At 60.8% G+C, this 18,406-nt stretch overlaps 2 protein-coding genes across 4 annotated transcripts; both read left to right on the forward strand.

The window, feature by feature from the left end:
- Nucleotides 1-162: 162 nt before the first annotated feature.
- On the forward strand, nt 163-6,649 carry KAT2A (lysine acetyltransferase 2A). The gene is made up of 18 exons (XM_027666346.1): nt 163-413; nt 1,000-1,123; nt 1,201-1,346; nt 1,718-1,807; nt 1,955-2,136; nt 2,366-2,557; nt 2,647-2,753; nt 2,898-3,005; nt 3,093-3,229; nt 3,366-3,574; nt 3,645-3,771; nt 4,025-4,135; nt 4,214-4,357; nt 4,604-4,718; nt 4,812-4,848; nt 4,981-5,044; nt 5,248-5,332; nt 5,546-6,649. The coding sequence occupies exons 1-18, from the start codon at nt 186-188 to the stop codon at nt 5,737-5,739; spliced, it is 2,400 nt and encodes a 799-aa protein (XP_027522147.1). The 5' UTR covers nt 163-185; the 3' UTR covers nt 5,740-6,649.
- Nucleotides 6,650-7,113: 464 nt separating this feature from the next.
- DHX58 (DExH-box helicase 58) lies at nt 7,114-11,390 on the forward strand. Of its 3 annotated transcripts, XM_027666365.1 has the most exons (13): nt 7,114-7,314; nt 7,392-7,451; nt 7,539-7,593; nt 7,692-7,882; nt 8,085-8,201; nt 8,426-8,552; nt 8,633-8,815; nt 8,899-9,155; nt 9,267-9,416; nt 9,645-9,806; nt 10,045-10,271; nt 10,458-10,554; nt 10,827-11,390. In XM_027666365.1, exons 1-13 carry the CDS (start codon nt 7,147-7,149, stop codon nt 11,004-11,006), a joined length of 1,974 nt encoding a protein of 657 aa, XP_027522166.1. In that variant the 5' UTR covers nt 7,114-7,146; the 3' UTR covers nt 11,007-11,390. The 3 variants fall into 3 exon arrangements, with proteins under 3 accessions (XP_027522166.1, XP_027522163.1, XP_027522164.1); XM_027666362.1 differs by having other exon boundaries at nt 7,392-7,593; XM_027666363.1 differs by having other exon boundaries at nt 7,392-7,593; nt 10,081-10,271.
- Nucleotides 11,391-18,406: the final 7,016 nt, after the last annotated feature.

Here is an 18,406-nt window from a genome sequence, read left to right on the forward strand (position 1 = left end):
ACGCCGTCCGCAAACCCGGGCGGGATCTCTGCTCCGCTCCCTCCCGGGGCTGCAGGTGATGTGAAGCGGCCCCGGGAGGCCCGGCCCGGGAGCCCCGGCCCCACCTCCGCCGCCTCAGCGGACTACGGCTCCCGGCGTGCCCGGCGCGCAGGCGCAGTGAGCGCGGGGCGCACGCCGGGCCCGGCATGGCGGAGCCGGAGGCCGCGCAGCCCGGGCGGCCCCCGCCGGGTCCGGGCACGGGAACGGCGGCAGCGGCGGGGGGAAGCGGCGTAGCGGCGGGAGGAGCGGGGTCCAGCGACCCGGCCCGGCCCGGGTTGAGCCAGCAGCAGCGGGCGAGCCAGCGCAAGGCGCAGGTGCGGGGGTTCCCCCGCGGGAAGAAGCTGGAGAAGCTGGGGGTCTTCTCGGCTTGCAAGGTGGGGGGCCCCGGGGACCGGGGGGGCAGGGGGCGGTGGGTGGGTGGGGGATGCAGGAGAGGGGCGCAGGGGGCGCAGGAGGGGGGATGCAAGCACGGGCATGGGTGGGCGGTACAGGGGATGTAGGAGTGGGGGGTTCAAGGCTGGGCATGGGTGGAGGATGCAGGAGGAGGGTGCTGACCTGGGTGGGGGATGCAGGCGGGGGTGCAAAGACGTCTGTGGGTATAGGATGCAGGAGGGGGGCTTAGGGGTGCAGGAGGGTGGGTGCAAGGGGTGCAGGAGCGGGTGCTGGGCCGCACATGGGGTACAGGAGGGAGTGCTGGGCTGTGCATGGGCAGGGATTGCAGGCGGAGGGCGCTCAGTTGTCTGAGGGAGATGCAGGGACACGTCCCTGGGCAGGCACTGCAGGGTCCTGGGGCTGCACGCAGGGAAGTGTCGGAGTGGTGGGGATGCCGGGTGAGGGCTGAGAAAAGCTGATGTGGGTCAACAGGGCTAAGTGGGAACCAGGGAAATCATTTGGCCCGAGAAGGCGGCTGCCTCGGCACGTGGCAGCCACTGTGACGGCCACTCCTGTCCCTCATCCCAGGCCAACGACGCCTGCAAGTGCAATGGCTGGAAGAACCCCAACCCCCCCACAGCCCCCCGCATGGACCTGCAGCAGCCAGTGACCAACCTGAGCGAGCCCTGCCGGAGCTGCGGCCACACATTGGGTAACCACAGTGGGACCCCCGGGCGGGGCAGAGGTGCTGACCCCCCCAGTCTCACCATGGCTTTCTCTCCGGCACAGCGGACCACGTGTCCCACCTGGAGAACGTCTCAGAGGAGGAGATCAACCGTCTGCTGGGCATGGTGGTGGATGTGGAGAACCTCTTCATGTCAGTGCACAAGGAAGAGGACACGGACACCAAGCAGGTGTATTTCTACCTGTTCAAGGTGTGTCCGGGGCTGGGCACGTCTCACTGCCCCACCCCCAGGGGGGCTTGTGCAGGGTCCCTGGGTATTGCAGGGGAGCTGGGGCTGCTGTCACACTGCTCGTGCTCTGCTGGGCCTGGAGCTGTGGCTGTGAGCTGTCCCACAGCCCAGCCAGAGACCTGGGATGCTGACCACCTGGAGCGACTGCTCTCCTGGCCTGGAATTTCCTGGGAGGGGGGTTTCTAGGGAATGAACGAGCATGCTCCAAGGAGGACCCTGGTGCCTTCCTGGCTGTGAAAATCAAAGCAACCCTGTGGCAGTGTTTGGCCATTTCCACCACTGCTGGAGCAGCCAGTTCCTGGGCCTGTGGTGACCATGTGGTGTCTTTGTAGCTGCTGCGAAAGTGCATCCTGCAGATGAGCCAGCCTGTGGTCGAGGGGTCCCTGGGGAGCCCTCCCTTTGAGAAACCAAACATTGAGCAGGTGAGTCTGCTGTCAGGCTTGTGCACTGCCCTGATAGCTTGTACTGTGTTCTGCTGCTCTTGCATGGTCCCCTCGCTTTTTGGGAGGCAGCACAGAAGGGCCCGGAGCAGTCCCTGGCACCCTCCCACCACCCCATCCCCTCCCCAGGGAGTCCTGAACTTTGTGCAGTACAAGTTCAGCCACTTGCCGCCCAAGGAGCGCCAGACGATGTACGAGCTCTCCAAGATGTTCCTCCTCTGCCTCAACTACTGGAAGCTGGAAACGCCGTCCCAGTTCCGTCAGCGCTCCCAGAACGACGACGTGGCCACCTACAAAGTCAACTACACCAGGTGAGGACAGGGAGGGTGCTGAGCCAGCCACCCTGGGGTCTGACTCTGGGACTCTCCCCAGCTCTCCCAGATTGTTGGTCCCTTAGGAGAGCCAGCATCTGGTGGGGACACTGCTTCGAAATGTCAGCCATGCTCTCCATCCCCCTGCTCCCCTCCTGGCAGCTTTGTCCTAGGAGGGATATGGATGGTTTGGAGTCTCTGGTCACTGGAGCCCCTTCTTGTCCCATAGGTGGCTGTGCTACTGCCACGTGCCACAGAGCTGTGACAGCCTGCCCCGCTACGAGACCACCCACGTCTTCGGGCGCAGCCTCCTTAAGTCCATCTTCACGGTCACCCGCCGGCAGCTGCTGGAGAAGTTCCGTGTGGAGAAGGACAAGCTGGTGCCAGAGAAGCGGACGCTGATCCTCACCCACTTCCCCAAGTAGGTGCCCCATGTGGGGATGGCTGCTGGAGTACTGAGGGGGCTCCTCCCTTGGGCCCCCTGCACACCAATGTGCCACTCCCTACCAGGTTCCTCTCCATGCTGGAGGAGGAGATCTACGGTGAGAACTCTCCGATCTGGGAGGCTGATTTCACAGTGCCAGCCACAGAGGGTGCCCAGCTGGTGTCTCGCCCAGGTATTCTGGGGAGCAGCCCCTCTGTTTGGTGGCTGTGGGCTAAAGGGCTGAGATGTGGGTGAGCCATGGTGGTGGCAGTGGCTGGGCTGCCATGGTGTGACGAGGTGCTTTCTGGCTGTCACGGGCACCATGGGTCTGTTCCAGCTGCGGTCAGCACTGTTGCCGTGCCCACCACTCCGCTCTTCAGCAAGAAGCTCAGCAGCAGCAGCTCGGCCGCCAGCCTGGATGCCAGTGCACCGGAGCCCCTGCCAGGTAGGACCAGCGTGAGCCTGTGTCACAGAGCTGGAACGGTCCCTGGTCCCTCCTGGTACTGGATGTGCCGCTCTGCTCTGCTCCCAGGGGAGAAGCGGAAGCTGCCCGAGAGCCTGACACTGGAGGATGCCAAGCGGATCCGTGTCATGGGAGACATCCCCATGGAGCTGGTGAACGAGGTCATGCTGACCATCACGGACCCCGCTGCCATGCTGGGCCCCGAGGTACAGGCTGGGGATGCTGAGGTGGCTCTGGTGCTCTCTGTGGCCCACAGAGCTGCTTTCTCAGTGTGCCAGGGTAGAGTGGGGCTCCCCCAACAGCGGCTGTGCAGGGCCAGTGACCCCCACCCCGCCCCCCCAGACCAGCCTGCTGTCGGCCAACGCGGCGCGGGATGAGACGGCGCGGCTGGAGGAGCGGCGCGGCATCATCGAGTTCCACGTCATCGGCAACTCCCTCTCACAGAAGTCCAACAAGAAGATCCTGATGTGGCTGGTGGGGCTGCAGAACGTCTTCTCGCACCAGCTGCCTCGCATGCCCAAGGAGTACATCACTCGCCTCGTCTTTGACCCGTGCGTGGCTGAGGGGCACGGGGGGGCTGGTGTGGGGGGCTCTCCTCACCCTCGGCCGTGCTGCCCGCAGGAAGCACAAGACCCTGGCACTGATCAAGGACGGCCGAGTGATCGGGGGGATCTGCTTCCGCATGTTCCCCACCCAGGGCTTCACGGAGATTGTCTTCTGTGCTGTCACCTCCAACGAGCAAGTGAAGGTGAGAGCGGGGAGAAGAGGGATGGGTGCATGTGAGGGTCCCCAGCAGCCCAGCATGACTTGGTTGGTCTTGCTGTAGATGGAGTAGGGGTGCCCCAGCCCCTTGGGCAGCCAGACCTGCTCACCACTGTCCAGCCCCAAATGGTGGTAGTTGCTCCAGGACCTCTTCCAGCTGCCATGTCCATGCTGGTGGGGGGCTGTGCATCCCAACTCGGGCTGTCTGGGGGGTCCCTGTCTCACGGCGGCTCCCCCAGGGCTATGGGACGCACCTGATGAACCACCTGAAGGAGTACCACATCAAGCACAACATCCTCTACTTCCTCACCTACGCGGACGAGTACGCCATCGGCTACTTCAAAAAGCAGGTGGGCTCCTTCTCCTGGCCAAGCCCCCACCAGCCCTGCTGCCCCGCTGCCCCCTCCCATCTGTCCCCTCCCTCCTAGGGCTTTTCCAAGGACATCAAGGTCCCCAAGAGCCGCTACCTGGGCTACATCAAGGACTATGAGGGGGCGACCCTGATGGAGTGTGAGCTGAACCCCCGCATCCCCTACACCGAGCTCTCCCACATCATCAAGAAGCAGAAGGAGGTATAGCCCAGGGCTGGGCAGGAGGGCAGGTGGGCGCTGCCAGCCACCCCCCGAAGGCAGGGGAGAGGTGTGGGGCTGTGCTAGCCCTGGGAGCAGGCTTGCAGGGCAGAGAGGGAGCACTGGTGTTGTTGACAGTGGCTGGAGTTGGCTCTGGCCCTGGGCGGTGGGTCTGTGGGGTTCCACATCCCGGTATAGCTCCCTGCAGCCCCTGCTTATCTCTCCCCTTCCAACGCCCCTTCCCTGCAGATCATCAAGAAGCTGATAGAGAGGAAACAGGCACAGATCCGCAAGGTCTACCCAGGCCTCACCTGCTTCAAGGAAGGTGTGCGGCAGATCCCCATTGAGAGCGTCCCCGGCATCCGTGAGTCCTGGCGGGGGGGTCTCACAGGAGGGCTCCGTCCTCCCTGCCCGTGGCTGCAGGGCAGACATGGTGACACTGACACTTGTATTCCAGGAGAAACAGGATGGAAACCACTGGGGAAGGAGAAGGGGTGAGTGCTGCATGAGGGGGTGGGCGTCCTGCAGCAGCTGGGCTGGGGGCTGAGCTTGGACTGCCCCTTGCTCCCGGCACTGCCTGGCCCTGCAGTGGAGAGAGGCTGACAGGTGCTGGCTTTGTCCTGCAGGAAGGAGCTGAAGGACCCGGACCAACTCTACAACACCCTGAAGAACCTCCTGGCCCAGATCAAGGTGCAGGCAGGATGAGACCCTCACTCCGGGGTGCACGACTCCTCATAGCCCTCAGAGCTGCCTCCCTGGGATGGGCTGTGCAGGGCTCTGCCCTCAGGGGCTGCTGAGGTGACCCAGGTGCAGGGGGAGCAGGACCCCTGTGTGCTGGAGTCGGCAGGGGCTGTGTATGCTCGCTGCTCTAACTGCCCCCTGCCTCTCCCCAGACCCACCCCAGCGCATGGCCCTTCATGGAGCCAGTGAAGAAGTCAGAGGCACCAGACTACTATGAAATCATCCGCTTCCCCATCGGTAAGTGGCTGTGTCAGGTCCCCCGGGGCAGGATGGTGGGGGGGCTGGATATCCCCCCTTCGTTGTGGGGTCTGAGCTGCACATTTGGGGTGGTGGGAGCCCCGGGACAGCCCAGCAGACGAAAGGATGAGTTGGGATCCGTGCTTGGTGCCCAGCTCTGTGGCTGGGGATGCAGAGGCCTGGGGTGGGGTCCTGACCCTTCCCCACCCCCAGACCTGAAGACCATGACCGAGCGCCTGAAGAACCGCTACTATGTCACCAAGAAGCTGTTCATCGCCGACCTGCAGCGCATCATCACTAACTGCCGCGAGTACAACCCGCCCGACAGCGACTACTGCAAGTGTGCCAACACCCTGGAGAAGTTCTTCTACTTCAAGCTCAAGGAGGGGGGGCTCATCGACAAGTAGGGGGGCTGGCCTGGACCTACCATGGCCACCAGCCACCCACTGGGAGGGACAGGGCTCCTGTGGGACCCACCCCACTCCATGGGCAAGAGCTGCTGGAGGAACTGGTGCTGCTGAGCAGCCTGGGGAGCTGGACCTTCCTTTCTGGGGGGTGAGGAGGCCAGTGGGGCTGGTGCTTTTAACTTTGAGATGCTCTGGCTGCCTCTTGTAGGGAGCAGGGTTGAGGCTGGAGCTACCTCATCAGGATCTTCCAGGAGCAGGGGCAGCACTGAGTTCCTGCCTCAACCTGGGGTGTAGGACCCCCCCGACCCTGGTGTGTCCCTCCTCCCTGGGGTCCTGCCTTCTGCCCTGGCTCCCTGTGACAGGGCAGGGGCACACAAGTGCTTTGGTTTCCGCTCCGTCCACGCACAGGCAGACCCTGCCCTTGTGTTGAATGTATGGCGGGGTCAGCCCTGTGCCTGGGCTGCCCGCAGCGGTGCTGCTCCTGGGCCAGGCTCCTGCTGGGAGGGGGGCTCTGCCCTGCACCCCCAGCTCCTGCTGCCTCTCACCTATTCCCTCCCCCTGGGGCAGGTCTGCCCTCCCTGCCTGTACTTCCTCCTTGCCTGTACATCCATTGTCCCTGCCTGTACATCCTCCCTGCCCTTTCTGCCAGCCAGGGGTAGGGTGTGCTTCCAGTCCCAGTCCTGCCCCTCCGAGTGCCAGGGCAGGGGGCTGCCTGGTGCTGTGCTGGCCTCTGCTCCCCCTGCTCTGCCCAGGCTGGCAGCCACCTCTGCTCGCCTCCCTCCTTGTGCCCCTTCCCTCCCCTTCCCTGCCCCCCACTCACCCCCATTCCACTTGACTGGTGTTTTGTTGGTTTTTCGGGTTTTTTTGTTTGTTTTTTTTTTTTTTTTTTAATAATAAATGTCCTTGTGCAGCCCCAGCTCCCTCCTTGGGGCTCACCCCCAGCGCGGTGGGCGGGGGGACAGCGTGGGGTGTTCTGGGGGTGTTTGTGCTGGGGAGGGGAACAGGAACAGTTCGGGATGGGGAGAGTGTGAAGAGCCCCGCGGATGGGCTGGGATACATTGGGCAGAGCTGCGGTGCAGGGGCTGGTTGGGGTGCACGGTGCTGCCGCGGGGTCGCGGAGAGGCGAGGGATCAGGGGCCGTCGGGGTGCGGGGGGGGCTGTGGGAGCCGCGCCCCGTTTCGGTTTCGGTTCGCAGCCGGGGTTCGCTGGGGGGTTCCCGGGCTGGGCGGGCGGCTCGGCTCGGCTCGGCTCGGTTGGCCCCAGCGCGGCCGGCGAGGACACCCCTGGCTGGGCCCCGCCCCGCCGGGACCGGCAGGACGCACCGCCTTCAGTTTCGTTTCCCGGCTGGTCCCGGCTGCGAGGCACGGACGGCGGGGCCCGGAGCGGCACGGCTCGGACCGGCGGGGGATGGAGCTCCGGGGGTACCAGCGGGAGGCGGCGGCCCCGGCCCTGCGTGGCCGCAACAGCATCGTTTGGCTGCCCACGGGCGCCGGGAAGACCCGCGTTGCAGTCCACGTCTGCCGGCGGCACCTGGAGAGCCGGCGGGGCGGCAAGGTGGCCGTGCTGGTCAACAAGGTGCTGCCCTGCCCCGGGACAGCGGGAGCTGCGGGTGCCGGTCCCGGCAGGCGCTGAGCAGGGTCCTGTGGTCGCAGGTGCACCTGGTGGATCAGCACGTCGAGAAGGAGTTCCACACACTGCAGGACACCTTCAAGGTAACGTCCATCAGCGGGGACACCACCCACAAGGTCTTCTTTGCCTACCTGGTGAAGAAGAGTGACGTTGTCATCTGCACAGCCCAGATCCTGCAGAATGCACTGGTCAGCACTGAAGAGGACATGCAGGTGGACCTGACAGGTGGGTGTTGGATCCCACATCCTGCTGGTCCCAAGACCCTGGCTGGGCCCCCAACTGAGCCCCCATCTCACCCCACTCCCCTCCCTGGTCTGGCACAGATTTCTCACTGCTGGTGATAGACGAGTGCCATCACACGCACAAGGACTCTGTCTACAACAAGATCATGCTGAGATATCTCCAGGGCAAGCTCAGTGGGCAGCAGGACCTGCCACAAGTCCTGGGGCTGACAGCGTCCCCTGGCACTGGGGGGGCAACCTCCTTTGAGGGGGCTGTAGAGCACATCCTGCAGGTGGGTCCTGTGCCCCCCATCCTGTGTTGGCACAGCTTCCCCAGGGATACAGCAGGATATTCCTTGTAATGGGGGTTGATGCTCAGGTGCTGGGCAGACCAGGGGAACATTCCTAAACTTGCCAGAGTGTCAGCAAGCACCACATGCTGCATTGTCCTGGGCTGCTGGGCTTATGGCTGGAAGTGGGGTCTTTGCCTCTCAGATCTGTGCCAACTTGGACACTGAGAAGATCACGTCGGCACAGGAGGAGGTGCAGCAGCTGCAGAGCCACATCCCACAACCCAGGAAGCAGTATGACCTGTGCCAGGAGAGAACACAGGTGAGGGACAGGTGCTCAGAGCCATGGGGCTGCTTGCTGGGTGGAAGATGAGACCCCCCAAGCTCTGCTGAGTGGGAGGGCTGCACCCCTCTGTCCACTTCGCTCAGGCCAGTGAGAGGAATCAGTTGACCCAGAGCTTTGGTGCCGGGGGATCCTGCAACTGTCCAGGTCCCGCTATGCAAACAGCTACAGTTTCTGGGTCCTGAGCCCCTCCCTGCTCCCAGGACCCCTTTGGCGACCGGCTGAAGAAAGTGATGGAGCAGATCCATCAGTACATGGAGATGCTGCACTCATCACAGGACTTCGGCACGCAGACTTACGAGCAGCGCATTGTGGAGCTGGAGAAGAGAGGTGAGGGGGCGGCAGTGTGGGTGTGGTGGGGCCAAGCCGCGGGGACGGGCTGTGACCATGGTGCCCCCCGGCCCTGCCAGCCTCGGAGATGTTTTGCCGCAAGACTCGGGCGTGTGCCCTGCACCTGCGCAAGTACAACGACGCTCTGCTGATCAACGACACCGTGCGGATGGTCGACTCCTTCCAGTGCCTCCAGCAGTTCTACAGCACTGAGAGGGATGTAAAGGACCCCACCGAACAGTTCCTCACCACCATGTTTGAGGGTAACAGAGGGGCCTGCAGGGGAGTGGTGCTGGCTGCATTTGGGGGACGGGGAGTCCCCTTGACACCCCTCTTGCCTGCACAGAGAACAGGGAGATCCTGCAGGCGCTTGCCGGGGACCAGCGCTATGAGAACCCCATGCTGGGCAAGCTGGAGGAGATCCTGCGGGATCACTTCCAGCCCCTGGGTGCTTCTCGTGGCATCGTCTTCACCAAGACACGGCAGAGTGCCCACAGTCTGCTCAGCTGGCTGCAGGGCACGGCCACGCTCCGTGGGCAACACATCAGGGCTGCTGTCCTCACCGGCGCTGGCTACAGCAACCAGACCAGGCATATGACACAGGTGAGCAGAGGGTGAGCAGGACCCCACTCTTCATGTTTTGGGGATGCTGTGCGTGCTGTGAGGGCCTCAGAGCCCTGCACAGCTGCTGAAGCATCACCCCTGTCCCCTCAGAATGAACAGCAAGATGTGATCAAGCAGTTCCGTGAGGGAGCCCTCAACCTGCTCTTCTCCACCAGCGTGGCCGAGGAGGGCCTGGACATCCCTGAGTGCAACATTGTGGTCCGCTATGGGCTGATGACTAACGAGATTGCCATGATGCAGGTGCTGCCTGGGCTTCCTCTGGCCCTTGCTGGGATGCCCCAAAGCCATGGGGGTTCTTTCATTCCTCACCACTGACAGAGCCCTGGGGATGAGCTCAGCCCCTGGTAGAACACCTGCTTGGCAAGGCACAGGGGAGGGCAGAGGTGGCTCCATCCTCACAGGGTGACACGGAGGGGCCGGTCATGTCCCTCCTCTGCTGACTGAAGCATTTGGCCCCTTGCACTTCAGGCCCGAGGCCGTGCCCGTGCTGAGAACAGTGTCTATTCCGTCCTCGCCAAAGCCAACAGCAAAGAAGTGTCCCGAGAGCTGCTCAACGAGGACCTGGTGAAGCTCATGGAGAGGGCAATCCAGGCAGTGCAAGCCATGCCCGAGCAGGAGTACCGCCAAAAGGTGGGTGTTAGGCTCTACCCTGGGCACTGGGAGGGCCAGGCAGCTTGTGCCTGCCTCTACACCCTGAGTTTGGCTGCCTGCTCTGCCCCAGGGCAGCACCAGCTCCTAGGATGGGGTTGTGTGAGGGGCATGGGACAACATGTGTCTCCCATCCTGCCCTGTGGCTTGTGCTCCTGGGATGGTGCATCGCTCCATGGCTCTGGATCTTGTCATCTCTGCCATCTGTCCTTGCCTGCAGCCCTGCACTGACCCCTGTCGTCCCTGCCCTCTGCAGATCCAGGAGCTGCAGCGGGTGGCCGTAGCCACCTGCCTGATGAAGGAGGCCAGGATCAGGGAGCGGCAGCAGCTGCACGACCCGGACACTGTTTACCTGCACTGTGTCAGCTGTGGCACAGCCGTGTGCCGCGGCAGCGACATCCGCACCGTGGAGGGCATACACCACGTCAACGTCAACCCCAACTTCGGGTAGGAGCCTGGCATGGGCAGGGGTGAGCAGGCAGATGGGCAGGAGTGGCACCAGCCTGCTGTGGGCTCTTTCTTGGGAGCTCGGTCAAGGGAGCTCACGGGGACTTTGTGTGACTACAGCCTGTGCTGCCCTGTCTGTGTCCCCTGGACCATTGTCCTTAGTGTCTGTCGGGCCCTTCCTTGCAGGTTGTATTACAGAGTTTCCTCTGGGAAAATACAGTTCCAGCGGACTTTTAAGGACTGGGAGCCCGGCTGCCGTATCTCCTGCAGTGAGTGCAGCCAGGTGAGCACCACAATTCCCCTGGGGCTGCAGCCCAGTCAGAGCTGGAGGGGCGGGAAGGGCTGTGCCTTGTGCCCCAGCTCCCGGCTGAGCAATGGAGCTGTTTCCCCCCTGCACACGCTCCTGTCATGTGTGCTGGGGGACATGGACACAGGCTGTCTCCAAAGGGGGATGTGCCCTGGGAGCAAGGAGCTGCCCCACCCCTGCATGTGTGACCCTGCAGCCTGGGGATGCTGCGTGTGGGCTGTGTGACTGTCCCCTCCCTGCCCCCACAGGACTGGGGGATGGAGATGCTGTACCGCCAGGTGAAGCTGCCCATCCTCTCCATCAAAAACTTCGTGGTGAAGACACCGGCAGAGAAGAGGAGGTACAAGAAGTGGAGCACAGTGACATTCCCCATCAAGGAGTTTGACTACCTGGAGTACTGCTCTGACACCCAGGGCCTGTCCTTCTAGCAAAGGCTCTGTCCAGAAGAGGACTATTCACAGGGCACCTTCAGGGACAGTGGAACCCTTGGACAGAGAGCCATGGCTCATTCCTCTCTTCCTTGCTGGTCCAAGCTGCTGCAGCACATGCCTCACTGGAGCCTGTGCCTACGTAAGGAGCTTTGCTGCACCCACACAGAAATGATGAGACACTGGGATAGAAAACCACCTGAACCCTTCACTGTTCCCCATGCTCCTGCCTTCCCCTCCTGCCCCCCGCACTGCAGACTCAGGGGGATCTCTGCAACCCTGCCAGGATTACCAGCCCTTTCCTCTGGGCCCAGGACATGGCTCAGTGCTTCTCTGCTCTGATTTGTGAATTTGGTGGGTCTCCATTAAAAACACTGGACTGAAGTGGCACATTGGCAGCGTCACTCATGGTGAGAGCTGGCTGGGCACAGGTGGGTTTGAGGGGGAGGACATTGCACCAGAGCCAGATCCCTCATTGCTGGAGAGTCAGACCCCACTACACCCCATGCCAGCAGCACAGGGTCCCCAGGGGACAGTGGTATCTGTGGGGCTGTCCCGATACTACCCCACCCACCTAAAACTGAAACTTCTCGCCGCACGGAACGACCCTAAACCCCTCCGGGACAGCCCTAGGGGTTCCCGCGGGGCTCCAGGGGTCCCCTCTGTCCCAGCTGGGCCGCTCTGGGAAGCCTTTTGCATCCCACCCAGGGGCTGGGTGAGCCGCGGGACTTGCAGCAGGACTCGGGACCGGGACCGGGCCGGCCTCGAGGGGGGTTCGGTACCGGGTTGCGCAGCCCCGAACCCTGCGCCCGCACGTGCTGTCCCGCCGCCGGTCGCAAGAGGGAGCCCCGGGCCGGGCCGAGGGATGCGCGGGGACCGGGGGGCGATCGGGGAATCGGGGAATGATCCGGGGAGGACTGGGGGATGCCCGGGGAGCCGGGAGATGTTGCGGTGGGGGCCGGGGGATGCTCCGGCGGGTACCGGGGGGGCTGCGGTGCTCGCACCTGCCGCTCCGCCTCTGTCCTTTCCCTCGGGATCCGGCCACACGTGTTAGCGCCGGCCCAGGGACGCCCCCACGCCGGTGAACAGCGCGGATGCTCGGCGGGTCACGGCTGGCTCCGGGGGTGGCGGGGAGCGGCAGAAGGGCAAGGACACGTGCAGGGACCAGTGTCCTGCTCCTGCCTGACTTTGGTGCCAGAGGCTCCCGCAGTGTCAGGCACTCGTAGCCCGTTTTCAGGTGGAACTAGCCCCGGGGGAACCACGAAACCGAACTCCTGTTCACCAGAAACTGGGTAATGAGGGCATTTGAGTTATTTGTAGCTCTCTGTGGGATGGGATGGCCTCTCCTCCCGCTCCCCAGGCAAGATCCCTCCCTCAGGGACCTCAGATCGTTTTGCTCAGCTCAAATTGCCCTGATTTGTGCTTGGAGAATCCAGGCTGTGAGTTACCCCAGTGTGTACCTGCAGCAGTGGGTGGTGCAACCTCTCCCCAGCCTTGATGGATCTGGCTGTCCACCTGGGTGCTCCAAAACAGAGTTTCTGCAACATTGATCCAAACTTGCCCCTTTTTGAGGGGGTGCAGCTGACCCCATAAAATACAGGGCCAGGACAGCACCTCTCTGTGGGACTCTGTGGGTTTTGAGAGTGGGCCTGTATCCACCCTCTGCTAGCTCTTCCCTCTGTGTCCCTGCTTTAATTCCAGCCCCATCTGGCTTCTCCTTCCCAGGGGCTCAGTCACCTTGGGCCTGGCAGCAGGGAGCAGCCGAGCTGCAGCGATCGGTGCTGCGACCTTGGCCAGTGTCCTTCAGGGCTGGCATCCTTCAGAGCCTGCATCCTTCTGAGCCAGCATCCTTCAAGGCCAGCATCCTTCAGAGCCTGCCTCCCCAGCCTGGAAGAAGTCTGTGGCTTGTAGCACCTTGTCTTATCTCAAGCTGCCCGAAGCACTTACGTTACGGCCGTCATAACTCACTGCCCGTAAGCAGAGATGGGCACCATTAGCCCCGCAGCAAACAGCTGCTGCAGCAAGTTCTGCTGGCAGAAGCACTGTGAAGGGGTTCTCCCCTGGTCTGCAGGCTGCCAGGATGGGCACAGCCCCGGGAGCCCCCCTGGCCTTCTGCCCCCCAGCACCTCCCTGTACCCCCGGTGGCCAGATGTGCTCACGGAGTCAGGGCAATGCAGCGATTTATTTTTCACAGCTCACTTCATTTGTCATCAGTGCGTCAGAAAGCACCGATTCCCCTCTCAAGGCACCAGCTTGGAAACCTCAGGCTCCTCTGCCTGGCAGTGCCTCTGGTTGGCTCTTTCCCGAGGCTGGTATTTAGTGGGACTCAGAGCTCAGCCTGTTTGACTTATCGGGAAGGAGCCTGAGATGTGACTTGATTACAGCGTGCAAGTACCTTCCTGGGCAGAAAACCGCTGGGTATTAAAGGACTCTTTAACTTGGCAGAGAGAGGAATAATGAGAACTGAGGCTGGAAGATAAAGTCAGACAAATTGAAACTCGAAATCCAGGGCAGGTCTGCATCAAGGAGGGCACAGAGCAGCCAGAGCAGGATCCCAGGCACGTTTATCAAAGCAATGCCCGGGGCTGGGAGCCCTGCCCTGGAGGAGGCTCCATCCTGCTCCATGGCTCTGGCCTAGGCAGCAGCGGGATGAGCCTGGTCGCATTATGGGTGAGGGGGATGGGGACTGAATTTTGCTTCCCAGGCACATCTGAAAATCTGGCTATCACACAATATCTGTGCCTGAGCCTGGGAGCACATCAGCCCCTGAGGTGACCTTTCCCAGGACAGCTGGAGCCTCCCTCTCTGTACCAGGAGAAATTCCAGTCTGGTGAAAAGTGCTTGTGGTGGAGGAATTTGATCCTGAAAACCAGAAGCCACTGTTCCTGCATCCCCTGTCCTCTGCTGCCAGGAGCACATCGGAGCCTGTGTGGGGACATCCCTGTCCTGATCCAACAGCCGCACTTCGAACGATTCCCGCCAGGAGTTAATCCTGACTGTTCGCATGTCAGGATGCTGGTGGATTAAACAAGGGGATTAGCATCAAACAATTTCCCTCGTGCCCCGAGAGGGAGGCAGGAAATACAATCACTGCAGGTTTATTCTGCTTAAGTTAAAACAGTTCCCTGACATGTGGCGGGTGATGCCAGATGAACTGATGGCACAGCGAGGCACGTGCCCAGGGCACTGCGGGGGCACAGGGATGAGGATGCCGAGACCAGGGGCTGCTTGGTCCAGGGGGCTTGGGGAGGTTTCCCTGCTGCATGACACTCAGGTACCCACTGCAGCCTGTGCCTGGGGGGATCCCACCTGCCCACTGCCCAACTGTGAGGTGCCAGGGCACAGGGGCCATCTGGGCTTGGGGATGGGGGCTGCAGCCATTCATTGGGTGCCCACAGGAGGGCACAAAAGCTGGGACTGGGGAGAATCCAGCCCCCCCCAGCCACTGAGCCACCCCAGCACTGTCCTCCTGGCTGCGCCTGCCAGTCTGGGCTCAGCTGCAGATGGTAGAGGATGGAACAGCCTCAAGGGTGTAAAAGCAAATCTGTTTTCCCAACAGCTCCCAGGTTCCCAAGCCAGGGGCCAGTGATGCATCTCTGATCTGATGGTGGTGGTGCTGCAGGCTGCCAGTGTTCATCCCAAGCTTCCTGCCCATCTGCAACCCCAAGGTCCCCCGTCAGCACTGGGGCACAGCACTGCGCTCTCAGTCACCTAAAGAAAATAAAACAAACCCCCTAATCCAGGAGGTTTGATGGAATGAGCTTCTACAGCTCTGGCTGGGGCAGGGCAGCCCTCTGCCTGACACAGAGACTCAATGTCTCTTTGGACCAAAGCGCCACGGGAGCTCTGGACTCACATCCCTGTGTCCTCACTGGCTCAGGTCTCTTGGTCCCTGGAGGTTTCTTGGCCACTTTCCTCTGAGGAGCATTCCCAGGGCAGCCAAGTCCCTGGTCAGCCAAGGACAGGACCACCACGTGTGCCCACCTCGTTTTTCTAGGAAAGGGCTAAAAATAACGCCCTGAGGACTGTGCGGAAAGGACTGGGCAGATCCTCAGCTACTGGGAGGTGAGTGATTTATAGCCTGTAGCCTGTGCATGGTCCAAGTGGCTGTGCAAGGACAGGGTAAATCCCAGGGCCAGGGCACCTCTCTGTGGGGCAGAAGAGTGGGGGTCTGCAGGTCCTCCCTTCCTCAGCCTTACTGGGGGCAGCCACTCTCCTTCTTGCCATTTTTAGGTGACTCTATTCAGGCTGGGCACTGGCAGGATGCGGCAGGGAGGGGATTCAGCATGGTGGGGATGAGACCCAGGGGTAGCTGGCAGATGCTGGCACAGTCTGGGGCCTGTGGGGACCCGCAGCACAAGCTACAATATCCGAAAATTCCCAAACAAAATTTCATGCACTAGATCTCAGGGCTGCAATTCTGCTGAGACCTGGCTTTATAATTGGATCTGTCAGAAACCCGTCACACTTAATGTGCAGCTGCCAGAGCGCGTGCGGCTCCTCGGCGGCTGCGCTGGCTCTGCCGGGCACCGGGAAATCTGGTCCTGGGATTTTCCAGCTTGAGGAAAGATACAGCCACCTAAACCCCCAACCCTGGGAGGAGGGCAGTGTGGGCCAGCCGCAGTTTTGCCTTGAGGTGCCTCAGTTTCCCTCTGTGCCAGGGAAGGCAGTCGGATGGGGATGGTGCTGGTGAAGCGTGGGAGCCCAGAAGCCTGCGGCCACTGAGGAGGGCTGTGCGTGTGTGTTCTTCACCTGAGCAATCAAACCCTTTATCCAGTGTTTGATTAAAGGCCACAAAACATATTATCTTTGATTCTTCCACTTTATTTTTGTTCCCTTCATTTGTCCCTTGGAGAAGAGGGTTGCTCTGGTACTTATTAGTCACAAAGCCCTAACCTCGCGCTGCGTTCTTGCTATCTGAGAAATGAATTATTAATGGTGCATTAAACAGAGACTGGAAAGGGGCCCTGGGACACTGATAATCAGGAGCTAATTGAGGAAGAAATGAGATACTGCTCCTGTTGCAGAACGAGGACTGTGCAGCACTGCGATACCAAAGGTGACCCTGCTGCAACTTCTGGGCTAACTGCGCCCAGCTCTGCCTGCCCGGCCCTCACTGGTGGGTCATGTGTGCACCTGCCCAGGATGCTCTCCCTGGCAGGGATGCTCTACTCTGGCCAGGATGCCCTGCCCTGGCTGGGATGTTGTCCCACCTTGGCAGTGGCTGCTCAGGATGCTGGATCCTCTCTGGACTTTGGCTGAACTCCTGCACAGGTGACTGGGGCTGAACAATTTCAATCAATTTTATTTATTCTCTTGTTGTTTTTCCACACAGCTTTGAGCTGGGGCCTGTCAGATTTCTCCTCTTTGACCCTGGCTGCATAAAGACCTTGCTGCCCTGGCTCCAGCACTGCCTGTCTCAGGGGTCCCATGGCACAGGGCCACAGAGTCTTGGAGGCTGGAGAAAGACACAGGAGTGTGGGACAGCCCCTGTCACTGGCCACCCTGGCCACAGGCAGTGAGTGCTGCTGCTCTGCACGTGGCCGATGTCAGGATGATAATGGGTCCCATCACCTCCCCTCTCTAAACAGCAGTGATGTGTCAGGTCTGGGACCTGACTGTCCCACTCTCCTCCTGGCTCTGGTGGGCTCAGTGCTGCTCCCCCGGGCACCCAGCTGGGGCTCCCCACTCTGACTCCGCTCCCACGTCACGCCAAAGCAGCCGCAGTTCACCCAGACTCCTTGCATAAATATTTATGCACTGATGCAACGCTTTTCTAAATATAAAGCTTTATCTGGAATTTCATTTAAACATTAAGTGTAGATAATTTATTTATAATTAATGTAGACATCAAGCCCCATCTCTGGAATGCCTGTGAGCTTTCATTTATAATTGGGAGGTAAGTCAGCAGCTAGAGGCTGGGCCTCTTATCAGTTTCATTTTAATTTTCCTCCTACAGCAAACGAAGTCAGTGCAATTCATCTCTCATTAGGAGGAAGCACAAAACTCCCCTAAAATAACAGTTTTATGGGGAACACGTAATAAACCCATCTTTGTTCCTCTTCTTGCCTTTGATAACGTTACCAGGGCTTACAGATCCCTTCAAAGTGTTGCTCTTACTTAAAAATAAGTCTATTAAAAATTAAAACCTCCTTTCTATATAATAAAATTTACTCCCTGCAATTATGCAGAGGGAGCAGTTATTCGCCTCCCATAGATTTTAATTAAAAGTTACAATAGGAAGGAAATAACGACGGCCATAAAATAACAGCAGCCTCTCCCCTAACAATGAGTTATTGGTGCCTGAGTCACTCAGGTGCCTCTCGAAGAGATACCCAACACCAGCGAGTGATGCCAGGGCTGGCAGGTTCCAGGAGCTGGTGCTGGGGGTCCCTCTGCACCCACAGGGGGGTTTCCTGTGCCAGTAGGTGCCCAGATGGGTGCTCAGCCCAGCTCTGACCTGTTCCTGCTCTCGTTCCTGTGCCCTAATTAAAGAAAGGGGCCCATCATGCCAGTGGCACCCACGGCTGCAGGGTGCTGGTGTCGGGGGTGTGGCTGTGCAGATCCTGGGGTGCAAACCACAGTTTGGGTCTGTCAGGGCTGCTCCCCATTTAATCCCCCAAGACACACAGGTCCCTGCCGCCGCAGAGGCTGGATTCCTCCAGTGTTCCTGAGCTCTTCCCAGGGAAGTGCGTTCCGGAGGAATGGGGGTGCAGAGGCTGCGTGTGCCTGGCCCGGATATTTCACAGAGCTCAGAGAGGGACGATCAAAGGTGGCTCCATGTTCACACTAAAAATAGCAGGTGCCTGGGACGGCGCGGGGGCTGCCGGCGGGAGCGCAGTGCCTCCGTCACCTGCAGACACCTGCTCGTGTGGAAAGGACTGCATCGGTGGGAAAGCTCATTCCACATCTACAACAACTCTTACAGAGTGCAAACCTCTGCCCCTGAGGACACCGTGGGCTCCTCTGAATCCAAACGTGGGTGTTTGCAGGGCTGTTGCCTCTCGCCTGTGCTGAGCCAATCTTCACAGTAGCCAGAGCAGGGTCACCTGCTAATTGAGCTGACGAGGCACAGGTGAGAGCCAAGGCTCTGCTATTACAGGGGCTGGTGCAGCTGCATTTGCCCTGTGTCAGCTTTTTGCTCTCCTGGAGTCTGAAGGAGCTGCTGTGCTACATCCCAGCATCCCACAACCTGCATCAGCAGCATGTCATGGGAATCAAGGTGAACAACCTGTAGCTGACCAGGGCCCTTGCACCCAGGCTATGGACTGGGGACCAGTCCTGCCCATGCTGGGTGTGGGCAGGGAGAGTGAAGCCTCACTCTGCTCCCCAGGGGCTGGTGCTGTTGTTCCTTTAACCGGTTATGGCTTCTGCTGCTGGTCTCCCCATTGCCTGCCCTG

The sequence above is a fragment of the Corapipo altera genome, unplaced genomic scaffold, assembly GCF_003945725.1.
Source record: "Corapipo altera isolate COAL_440 unplaced genomic scaffold, ASM394572v1 200, whole genome shotgun sequence".
Lineage (NCBI taxonomy): Eukaryota > Metazoa > Chordata > Aves > Passeriformes > Pipridae > Corapipo > Corapipo altera.

Excerpts from the sequence above, each read along its gene's own strand:
- KAT2A (XM_027666346.1), top strand. The coding sequence starts at position 186 with ATGGCGGAGCCGGAGGCCGCGCAGCCCGGGCGGCCCCCGCCGGGTCCG. Across the intron at positions 1,347-1,717 it reads TGTATTTCTACCTGTTCAAG|CTGCTGCGAAAGTGCATCCT; the intron begins GTGTGTCCGGGG and ends GTGTCTTTGTAG. Across the intron at positions 5,045-5,247 it reads ACCTCCTGGCCCAGATCAAG|ACCCACCCCAGCGCATGGCC; the intron begins GTGCAGGCAGGA and ends GCCTCTCCCCAG.
- DHX58 (XM_027666362.1), top strand. The coding sequence starts at position 7,147 with ATGGAGCTCCGGGGGTACCAGCGGGAGGCGGCGGCCCCGGCCCTGCGT. Across the intron at positions 7,883-8,084 it reads CTGTAGAGCACATCCTGCAG|ATCTGTGCCAACTTGGACAC; the intron begins GTGGGTCCTGTG and ends TTTGCCTCTCAG. Across the intron at positions 10,272-10,457 it reads AACGTCAACCCCAACTTCGG|GTTGTATTACAGAGTTTCCT; the intron begins GTAGGAGCCTGG and ends CCTTCCTTGCAG.